Consider the following 11526-nt stretch of genomic DNA (forward strand, 5'->3'; position numbering starts at 1 on the left):
TGACAGACACTTAATGTGAGTAGGAACCAGCTTTTTTAAAAAGGATTGAACTCCACACTCACCCCATCATTTGTAATTTCTATCAATTGTAACTGTCCAACTGTCCACTGTTATCAAAATCAACAGATTTAGAATTCCTAGATGTTTATGAAACAAAAACAATAATTTGTAAAGATTCTCTTGCGGATCATAAAAATCGGAACGAAGTAGGATGGGGCATCAGTACTTTGTGACTGATCAAAAAAGAAGAATTCATCAATGACACCCTTTAGAATCTCCCTTAAAAAAATCAAGGAGAACGTCAAAAGCGGGGTAGGTGTCGATGGTTTAGTTTCCATCCACCATCTCCTTACGGTTTTTTTCTTCAAATAGTGTGTGCCCACTGCATGAAACAGTAACCGCAGCTGCTGTTAACAGTTGCTCTGTGAGTTGAGGACTGGCGCTAAGCCGTATTAACTGTTTCTGCAACAACTAGGAGGATATATAAGGTGTCCCAAAATTAACGCAAGGTTTGAATTAAATAGAAAAAACACAGTTTTTACCCTTTAGGTTGTTATTTTTTCAATGAATCATAAGTACATAGGATAGGGTTATTTATGGAATAACACATCGGACAAATGGCCTCCACGGCTTTGCTGGCTTTTGTCGAAATTTTTCATGACCTTTCTGTATAATTGTGGCTGAATTTAATTGATGCAGTGTTTAATTTCCTCTTGTAATTCACGGGTGGTTGTGGGCTTGTTGACATAGACCTTTGACTTCAAATAACCCCATAAGAAGAAATCTAACGGTGTTAAATCACACGATCTAGGGTGCCAATTCTGATCACCGAAACGAGAGAGTACGACCAGAAAATGTCTCATGCAGTTATTCATTTGTTTCACTGGCTGTATGGCATGTGGCACCGTCTTGTTGAAACCACGTATTGGCCACATCAATAGCATCCAATTTCGGCAGAAATAACTGTGTTATCATGTCGCGATATCGAACACCAGTAACAGCCTGATTTTCAAAAAAGTATGGTCCAATGATGCCTCCAGCTCGCTCTATTTTTACTAACCTTAAACTCTCAGCTGTCAAATTGTTCTTTTTTCAGGGTTGCCAACAATTTACTGCAAAAAATGGCGGCAAATTCAAATCTTGCGTTAATTTTGGGACACCCTATACAAACGCAACATGTTTGTATACGTAGGCTACTTGGCGAATGCCAAGACGAACATCGCAAAACTTGCCAAACATTCGGCGTGTCACTTAGTCAACGGACTTAGACAACTATTGAGTTCTTTGGGCTTGGATGTCGATCTAAACGAATCTTTATCTGACGGATTTAATGTTTAGATCGTATATCATCCGGCTTTTACAACATGTCTTAGGAATCAACGGTAAAATGTCTCCTTTTAATTATTTTAAGAACTATAATTAGATTATGTCATCTCAACATAAAATCGTTTAGTCACGGTATATTTTGAAATCGATTGTTCAGCTAATCATTTCCCTGGGGTAATTCGCATCGCTTGTTAAAATTTAATGGCTCCGCGCTGAAAAACTGTGCAATACGATCATAAAATAGCTTTACTTTTACTGCAAAAGTTTAGCGATGTTAGGGTCTTTGGTATATCCTAGTTATCCTTAATCAACAGTCTTGATAAGTTTATAGGAAACGCTATTTATCTGAGTATCTTAGACGTTATTCTTACAAATTGCTCATAAAGCTTTTTAAAGGCGATGAACATTGGTCTCATCAAATTTATATTGTTATAATAAGAAATGTGTTAGCAACAAATTCACTGAAAGTACACGAATCCTTAAGCAATCATCAAGGATTTTCAGATAATGATTTGGTATACCGATTACTAATTTATGTAAATTCAAATCCGTACTGCATGTGCAGATATAACCACGTACACAGAGTTGAGCATGTACTTAAAATCAATACTTAAAAACCTTATGTTTTATTTATTTTATTTACGAGAGTTCGCCACAGCAGAGGTTATATCAACCCTCGGGGTGCCGGTGTTTTTGAAAAAAGCCCATTTGTAAGTATGTCGGGTTCGAATGCAGGGATTTAAGGACCTTTACCTTATAGTGATGAGCGCCCTGTCAACGCCTAAACCGATTCGGCCACCGACGCCCCCCAAAAAACGTTATTATTCCCAAAAAACATAGTTTTCATTCGCAAAGATCTACAATAACAAACTTACTTATATTTCTTGAATATATATTGCAATCTTTTTCCGAATGACCGCAAGTTGATCGTATTTACACTGCGTTTTCAAAAGGTTTTGATTGTTTTGATTATACTACAAAAATTATAAAAATTAAGCATATATTATAACTTATTACGTTGGTTTTGCATCCTACTCAGAAGCTCGAATTCTTACAGTAAAATTATAATCGGTATTGTCGCATAGCTTTCTAGCAACTTCTGGTGTTCCTCAAGGGTCACACTTAGGGCCAGTTCTAGTTAAAATCTAAAATATATCTCTGATTCTGATCCATCCATTATGACCTTAATTTTTGCAGATAATTTAAAAATATTTCTAAAAATTAATTCTATTTATAAACTATATTCTATTAATAAACTTTCACACACACACACACACACACACACACACACACACACACACACACACACACACACACACACACACTTTCAATTAAAATTAGTTTAATAAAACTATTATTAAAGCGAGTAAAACTTGCGATTTATTATACGCCATACTGTATAGCGTTCCTAATATATCGTGCATTGTTCAATTTCCAAATAGGAAAAAACTGAACGAAAAGAATTTAAAAAATAAAGAACTGGGGATCAAAATGATAACTACGTTGCGAAAAAACGAACAATTTATTGAAAATAGAAAAATAAATTAATTCCTTTGCCAATAATATAAAGTTTGAAAACTTAACTAAAATAAAAATGACCTTTTGAAAAATGAGAATTGAGCTAGCTCCAGTATTAATTTTAATTTAACAATGAAAATATAAAATAATTTGACTCCAATAGAAATACACATATATAAACCAAATAAAGAAAAAACCGTTTTTTGGAGCAAATATTGATAGCTGTTTTATTTCTTCGTTTTTCTCTTTTTCTCCTCGTTTTCCTCTTCGGATTGCGTCCAAATTGTCTCTTTCGAAAGCACGATCCTCTCTGCCTGTCCCTTCTTTTTCTTCTCCCTTCCATCCTTCTTTTACGCCTCCTACCGGCTGGCGGGCATTTTCAAAATTATCGTCTTAACAAACTGTGTGACCAATATTACATTACTGTTCACCGCTTTGGGCTCCTTTTCAAGATATTCGAACAGATGGTAACGAGCGATCCAAAATGGGTATTTTTAAAAAATCTTATCCACCGAAAACAGTGGGTACCGCAAGGTCAAGAGGTTCAAGCAGAGGTTCGCCAAGTTCAATTTGAAAAAAAAAGAAAAGATTATGCTTTGTGTTTGGTGAAATTATTAGGGTGTTTTGCACTTTGAACTGGTACCAGATGACAGGGCTATTTACGCAGAGCTTATAACGTTGTGGGAGCGTGTATTTATAACGTTGTGGGATTAATATGATGGTTATAAAAAATAAAATAAAAAGTCTGTATCCGTTAAACATGAAAGATCCTTATATTAATAACAAATTAATGAATCGAATATATCTTATAAATGGTTACAACTAATTAAGTAAGGAAAAGGGAATATTTTCTTATGATAGAAAGTAATTAAGTGTAAAGTTATTTTTTGGTTTCCTTTTCACTGGACAAGTTGTATAGTATAATGTAACGAACCTTGATGAACGAACACCACTCCACTAGAATTCTTCACTAGCAGTTTTTTGTCTTGATAACGTCACACACTTTTATTTTTACTTTATCTTCTTTCTACAGTTGCAAGCGACCGAGTAACTCCAAATCCAGCGTGGCTTTCCTTAGGCCTGCCGCCGTCCTCTTGTCTGCCTCCTCAATCTTTGGAACTCTGCCTTATTGATTAATTATGTCGCTTTGGCGGCATTTATGAAATGGCTTTGTCATAAGCTTCACTGAGAACAACTCGAAAGTGGATATTTGGTTTTAAAAGAGAAGTACCCTGCTTTGCTCAATCGGGATAAAGCGATATTTCAGCAAGACAACTCTGCCCATCGTTCGCGTTCAGCCAAAGAAAAATTTTCTGAAATGAAGGGCATCTTATCCCACGCTCTTTACAGCCTTGATTTCGTCTGACTATCGTCTTTTCCGGCCAATGGCGCATTTTTTTGAAAGTTAGGAATTCGAAAACTACGAGGACGTCAAATTATGATGTGCGGAGTTTTTCGTCTCGAAAACCATGGACTCGCATCACCACCTTGCCATCAACATCTGGCAGAAATATGGGCTAAAATATTTGATAATGTTGCCATATATTTTGAGGAATAATTTTCACACATTTTTATACTGAAATTTAAATAAAAACTTAATTTATGCACAAAACTTTTTGTAATGGCCTAGTATTAATATAATTAATTTCAATTAATTAATCTTCATATAAGGTTTTGGTCGAGATAAAAAAGTGTCACGAGCGGGATTCGAACCCATGACCTTCGGCTATATACGCCGTGGTAGGCCAACGGCGTATTTAGCGGAAGGTCGATAGTTCCAATCCCCCTCGTAACACCGACTTTTTTTATCTCGACCAATACCTTACATAAAGATTAATTAATTGAAAGATGTTATTTGATCAATCGGACCACAAAATCTAATGAATATAATTAATATTGAATTTGATTATAATTAACAATTAATAATTATATTGTTTTAATATATATTGCAAATTTCTCACTTCATTCTAAATTATTAGTTTGCTTCATTGTTTTTTTTAAATTATTATTATAAATATTTTTAAATATATGCCTTTATAATTTTCCTGTATACATTTGTAATTGGGAAACCATAAATAAATAAATACTTACTCTCGTTATGTTTTTTGATTGAATTTTATCTGTTATCTAATGTCAATTTTTGTTCATTGCGCAAAGAAAAAGAGAAAGTAGTATTGAATTGCTTTTTAACGGTTAGGTATATGGAAAATATGCCTTTTTTTATTCCAGCAGTTGCTTGTAGGTTTCTTGTATAAAATCTTTGTAAAAATCTAGGAAACGTGGTTCAATGTTGAGTCGCCCGGTTTTTTTCATTGTTAGCCTGGATCATTAGCCATTCTTCCAGAATATGATAGTAGATTTACTTCATTCCACGTAGAGCATGAACGGTCGCATGACTCGCGTTATCCCCCGGCGAGCCGATCGCGCATTAGCACTAATTCAGTTATTCATGAGGTTCCGCCTAGTCTCGCTCTGCACGCGTGATGTTTTATAGTGCGCAACGTTGGATAATTGCATGACCGCTACACCCTTCCGAGGCTTGTGTTTTGACGTTGCATGAGTCACTACGTCCTTCCTTTAATGATATTGTTTACAGTTCTTAGTCACTGTTTATCAATCAAATCGATCCGTTCTGAACAGAGAAGAAAAGAGCGAGCACTTGACCGCTTTCCAAATTGCCTAGGAAATTGTTGAAAAATCAAACTTGTTTGTAAATAACTTATTTTTGTTCACGTTTCACCAGACAAGTTTAACGGTTTATGTTATATACTGTTCGTTTTTCTGCTTTATCAATACGATATCCTGCCGACTGAATGAATGTAGGGTGGACATGATGAGTCAGCTGGTAGAGAAAACCGACTGCGGACACACGAACACTTATTAGGCACTCCGGACCAAACGAGAATCATTGGTGGAGGTTATTAGATAGTTACTACTATTTATCTTTAACTTAGCCTATGATTTATCTGAGGGATGTACTGACAAACCTTAAAGTGCTCATAGTACCACTTTTGATTACACTGTACTTACACTAATCACTATTCTCGAACTAAACCAACTTTTTGAACCGGCCTATTATCCCGACCTATCGCACTCACACAAGAAAAGTGACACAAATTGAAAAATTCTAAAACTCAAATTAGGTAGTTTTTTTAAGTATTCGGGTGTGTTATGTTACAGGAAAAATGTTACAACTGTCGGTGAACTCTTAGCAGCTAAGCAGCATTATGTGTCACTTTAATTTGCGGGAAAATACGAAAAGAGGCGTCTTGGTTCTCTGTCGAGCTTTAAAGCCTAGGTGTAAGAAATATACGTAAAAATGGCTTTTACGTCCCTTGGCCAAACTGATTCTAAATTTTTTGACAACCCACAACAAGGAAACTGCCATCAATAATGGTCATGAAGTCTGTCAGTTTTCAAATTCCACCTCTTTAGGGCAAAGTGCTGTCCATATGTATCTTCTCGTTGCACTTTGATAACGGGTAATGAGAAGAAAAGTTTGACCTATAATGCTGATAATTCTGGCTCATAAGATTTCACTTATAAATCTGTTAAGCATGAATGCTCAGCTTCAAAATTGTAGGTCTAAAAGTTACGGAAAATCAAAATATTGTAAATACTGAATTACCATTTAGTAATAATTTTTGAATTATTTTACTTTTCAATGTTACAAGTATTGACCACTTTTTCACTCGTGAACACTCTACTTCAAGGTATGGTCTTGAAGAAAAAAGCAAATTCAGTTGACACTGTCAAGGTTTCAACCTATTTAAAGGTCATCATCAGAGCCTACATTAATTTCACAATATTAAAAACCCATTACATATAGTGGTTAAACACAATTGTACAAATATGTTTTTCGTTATTTGAAATTGAATGTGCCCTGAAGATGACCGTAAAATAGGTCGAAATCTTGGCAGTAACAACTGAATTTGCTTTTTCAAGACCATACATTGATCTAAAAAGTTCGTGAATTATTTTAGTTTCATTTCTTTTATTTGAATAACATTCTTAATTATAATATTGTTTTTCATATTTTTTTAACAATATTGTCTTTTCAATTATTTTTACATTTTAACATTACATGCCAACTTTTATATTATTTATTATTACATTATTATTTATTATTACACCACAACTTTTACATTATTTTGCAGTTTGAAAGATTTTTAAAATTTCAATTACAATATTTTTAGTAATCAATAAACCCTTTATTTTAATAATTAATTTTGCATTTCAAGTAACTAATAAGACCTGTCTCGAGGAGGAAAGCACATTTGAGTCAAAATAATATCGGCAAAACTTAATAAATGGATATTTATGCTCGTTTGTTAGGTTTGTATGTTGCCTGTTACCATAACAAAAAATTAATTACCTTAAATTCATTCGTTGACCACCATTATCGTTTGGGAAAACTAACATAAATTAGTGAGAGCCAATATATGCAAGAAAAGTGTCACAGTTCAAAAAGGGGTTGTTTTTTATGGTAGTATAGTTGGATTTTTAAACTTTTGTGTTTTCACTTAAGCCCTGGAAAACTGAAACACAATATTGACGGTTCATGACAGTTTTTATTGCCAAAAACCGTAACACATAAGTCGAAAATAGTAAATTTCCGTTTCTGTCTCTGGTAAAATTTGTTTTGTCGTGTTGTGTCATTTTTCTTGTGGGTTTACGACATCAGCGATTGTATTTTGTTTGTTGTCTGTCTGTCTGTCTCTCTCTCTCTCTCTCTCTCTCTCTCTCTCTCTCTCTCTCTCTCTCTCTCAACATTAATTATATAAGCTCAAAGATTATCAAAGTCAAACAATTTATCGATATGCTTGTCTATCTATCTCAAAGCAGTTTTCGTACTTTCAAAAGAAAATATCTAAAATATCTGACAAACATATCATAAAGTCATGGAATCATAAATTAATTAATATTGTATTTTCAACTACTTACTCCCACACTCTCTCTCTCTCTTTCTCTCTTTCTCACTCTCTCTCTCTCTTTCTTTCTTTCTCTCTCTTTCTGTCTCTCTCTCTATCTCTCTCTCTCTAATTATCTATCCATCTATCTTTCTATTTGTTTATCTACTTATTTATTTATCAATCAGTTTCTTTCTCATTCTCACTCTTATTCTCTCCTTCTTTTTGCGTATTTCATTTTCTTTCTTTCCTCACTTTCTATTTATATATTGTATCTACATTATTATTGTTGACTACGTTTTTTGCAATTAGCTGAAATTTTCATTCAATTTAACACTAAAAACTTATTTTGTGACCTGAGCATTACATTAAATACATAAATTTTATGTAGAGGTTATTTGTTTAAATAAAATATTTAGTTATATACCTAAAATCTGACATCAAACATTTAATTTCAAAAAGAAAACCTCAACTCAAAAAACTTTGTCTTTCCAAGTGAAACAGCATCTTCATATTTTAGAATTGATGCACAGGTGATTATCTATGTAGATCGCTATAACATAAATTTTTTCATGTTTATTTAAGATTTAAAAAGGTTAAAACAAGCAAAAGATTACCTGAAGTAACATATTTAATCCATGATATGAAGTGATAAACTTCTATCGAGACGGAAGCCTCCAAGCAGTTGTCTCTTGCAAAAGACGCCACTCCAATTAACGAATATCTACCTGTTGACGGGTCCAACCACATCAACGGTCCTCCTGAATCGCCCTGTCGAAGAAAAAAACCCTGAGAATAAATACATGCCGCATTGTTCAACGTACAAAGCACATTGATGTCCCTCTCTGTTTAGTACAGATTTGGAAAGGATTTTTCCGGGCGATCAAATCCCCGTACTGGCAGCTTCTGAGGTCCACTGATTTCAGAGTCGTCATCTTCAGAACGTCCGAGGTCCGGTTTGACTTGTTACTGACCACACCCCATCCTGTCGATTAGAATTTTTATAACCTCCTGCGCTTTTTAGTTTTTAATAAATTACCCAAGTGTTTAAATTTCTTATGGATCGGGTTCACTCTTCTTTTCGAAAAGCAAACTGGGCCAACGGTTTTCCCATCGCCGAGGGGTGTGTCTATGAGAAGAATAGCCAAATCTGGGCTGGCTTTGCCGAAAGTGTATTCCGGGTGTAAAACTAATAATCTTATCCTTAACACACGATCAGGCTTAACTGAAAAAAATTGCAAAATTGGTCTACTTTCATGCCTTTTTACAAAAACGTGCGTAATAAAGTAATACGGTTAACAGATTGAAAGCCCTGTTATTACTTTGGGTGTAATTGTGGACTCCGACAACCACGCCGATCCTCTCGTGTCGAATTTCCTTTCTCATTTTGTCTGAAAGGCAGTGGGCCGCGGTGAGGACGTGGTGCCGGGATATAATCGTGCCTCCGCACAAATGCTGCATTTCCGGCATCAAAAGGATCCCGGCCATCATTGGCCACTCGTCCGGTCGGGTCTCAACACCTCCCAAAATCCTTGTACGGTACTAAATTTAACGGTTTAATTTCTATTTTTGGAATATTTAATTTTATATTTTTTAAAATATACCTTGTTTGTCCATCCACAATGGCAAAATTGAGCGTTGTCAGCAGATTTTGAATCGTCGGAGCAAACTTTCAATGATAAGGAAAGAATGCTAAATATCACAACAGCCGCCAGCTTCATGACCAATCTCTAATTTTAGAATTTAGTTAACAGGAAAGTTAAGCTATAAAGAATAATAAGTTTATTAACTTCTCTCAACCTCCCAGACTCTTTTTCACTCTCACTTTTTCCGCCTCTCTGTATCTTTTTGTTATATATCAATCTATTTGTGATGTCCACTCCATTCACTTATTTTCTCTCCTTTTACTCACACTGTCTTTCTTACTCTCTCTCTCTTTTCACAATCTCTCATTCCTCGGTTGATTCTTTACTCACTATCTATCTATTTATCTTCGTATCTACGTATCTCTCCCTTTCTCTTGATCTATTCATTTATCTACCTATTTATTTGTCTACCTCGCTCTTCTTTTCATTTTCACATTTGCTCTCTCTTTTTTACTCTCACATTCAATCTCGTTCTCTCCATCTTTATTTCTCTCATTCTAACTCTTTCACGCTCTTTTCTCTCTCTCTCTCTCTCTATTTATCTATTTGTTTATCTACCTATTTATTTGTGAATTATATATTGTATCTATTTATTTGCATTTATTTGTAACTCTCTCTTTTTTCTCTCTCTCTCTCTCTCTCTCTCTATCTATCTATCTATCTGTCTAACTATCTACTTGTTTATCTAACTATTTATTTGTCAATCTCTCTCTTTCCATTCTCAGTCTTATTCCCTCTTTCTTTCTTTTTGCATATTTAACTTTCTCCCTGTTCCCACTCTCTATTTATATGTTGATCTATTTATTTGCATTTATCTGTATCTCTCTCTCTCTCTCTCTATCTGTCTAACTATCTACTTGTTTATCTATTTATTTGTCTATCTCTCTCTTTCCATTCTCAGTCTTATTCCCTCTTTCTTTCTTTTTGCATATTTAACTTTCTCCCTTTTCCCACTCTCTATTTATATATTGATCTATTTATTTGCATTTATCTGTATCTCTCTCTCGTTTTTCTCTCCATTTTTCATTTTCACATTCATTCTCTCTTCACAACCTCTCTCTGTTTTCTATGTTGATTTCGCAATCTCTTTTTCTCTCTGTCAAACTCTCTCTCTCTTTCTCTCTGTCTCTGTAGACAAGTATTTCCAAATCTAACATTCATTATCTTTTTTAATTAATTTTTCTTATTTCTGTTACAATCTCTCACGCTCTCTCTTTCTATCTATCTTTCTAACTATCTGTTTGGGCATCTAACTATTTCTTTGTCAATCTGTGTCTTTCTCATTCTCACTCTTATTCTCTCTTTCTTTCTTTTTGCATATTTCATTTTCTCTCTTTTCTCACACTATATTTATATATTGCATCTATTTATCTAAATATATATGTAGCTCTGTCTCTCTCTTCTCACTCACTTTTTATCTATCTATTTATATATATTCATGTATCTCCCACTTTCTCTCATTCTGTTTATCTCTGTATTGGATTTGCCTATCTCGCTGTATCACTTATTTACAATTTGTTCATTTCTTTCCCTCTCTCTCATTCTCTCTCTCTCTCTCTCTCTCTCTCTCTCTCTCTCTCTCTCTCTCTGAACCATTAAAAACGGATTAAAAGATAATTTTGTATTAAAAAACAATTAAAGGGCAGCTTTTTGCTTTCTTGCCAATATTTTAACCTGCTAAATTTTAATTTAATAGGGTTATGTTTATCCTACAAGTTCAGAAGCAATAAATCATTTACTATGGCAACTTATTTTAGATTACGAAACAAATAAGTTTTAATAAACAACTTACACTGTCTAAAAACCGGCAAGCCGGCACGATTCCGACGGGACGACTGACCAGTCGCGGCTCAGGTGAGAAAGAGAAAGTCCGTTCGCATGAAAAATACTATTTGGTTTGGCCCAAGCCCAGGGGGAATCCGTTCAAACCAGTAACTTTTTTTTTTGTTGTACGTGCCCAAATAAGTGCTGTTCTGTTAAAATTTCCGTTCAGGAAAACTCGTCCTCGCCAACCGCGTTATAAGAGTTCACCGTAATTCCGTGGTTTATTTTATTCCAACTCGACCAACTTCTTGTAAAGCAGTTACTCTTAAAGGAAATTGAAAAAACTTCCCTGTTTAAGAAAG

At 34.5% G+C, this 11526-nt stretch overlaps 1 protein-coding gene across 1 annotated transcript; it reads right to left on the minus strand.

The window, feature by feature from the left end:
- Positions 1 to 8196: 8196 nt before the first annotated feature.
- Positions 8197 to 11211, minus strand: LOC106666994 (venom serine protease-like). The gene is made up of 7 exons (XM_014394582.2): positions 11193 to 11211; positions 9359 to 9484; positions 9077 to 9296; positions 8794 to 8979; positions 8579 to 8739; positions 8372 to 8525; positions 8197 to 8307 (listed from the first exon to the last, which is right to left on the minus strand). The coding sequence occupies exons 2-7, from the start codon at positions 9473 to 9475 to the stop codon at positions 8264 to 8266; spliced, it is 882 nt and encodes a 293-aa protein (XP_014250068.1). The 5' UTR covers positions 9476 to 9484; positions 11193 to 11211; the 3' UTR covers positions 8197 to 8263.
- Positions 11212 to 11526: the final 315 nt, after the last annotated feature.

Source organism: Cimex lectularius, unplaced genomic scaffold (genome assembly GCF_000648675.2).
Source record: "Cimex lectularius strain Harlan isolate CLEC.00 unplaced genomic scaffold, Clec_2.1 scaffold164, whole genome shotgun sequence".
In the NCBI taxonomy this organism is placed as follows: domain Eukaryota; kingdom Metazoa; phylum Arthropoda; class Insecta; order Hemiptera; family Cimicidae; genus Cimex; species Cimex lectularius.

Coding starts and splice junctions, on each gene's coding strand:
- LOC106666994 (XM_014394582.2), bottom strand. CDS start 9,475: ATGAAGCTGGCGGCTGTTGTGATATTTAGCATTCTTTCCTTATCATTG. Junction 8,980..9,076: donor AGTCCACAATTACACCCAAA/GTAATAACAGGG, acceptor AATTTTTTTCAG/TTAAGCCTGATCGTGTGTTA. Junction 8,308..8,371: donor GATTAAATATGTTACTTCAG/GTAATCTTTTGC, acceptor TTTATGTTATAG/CGATCTACATAGATAATCAC.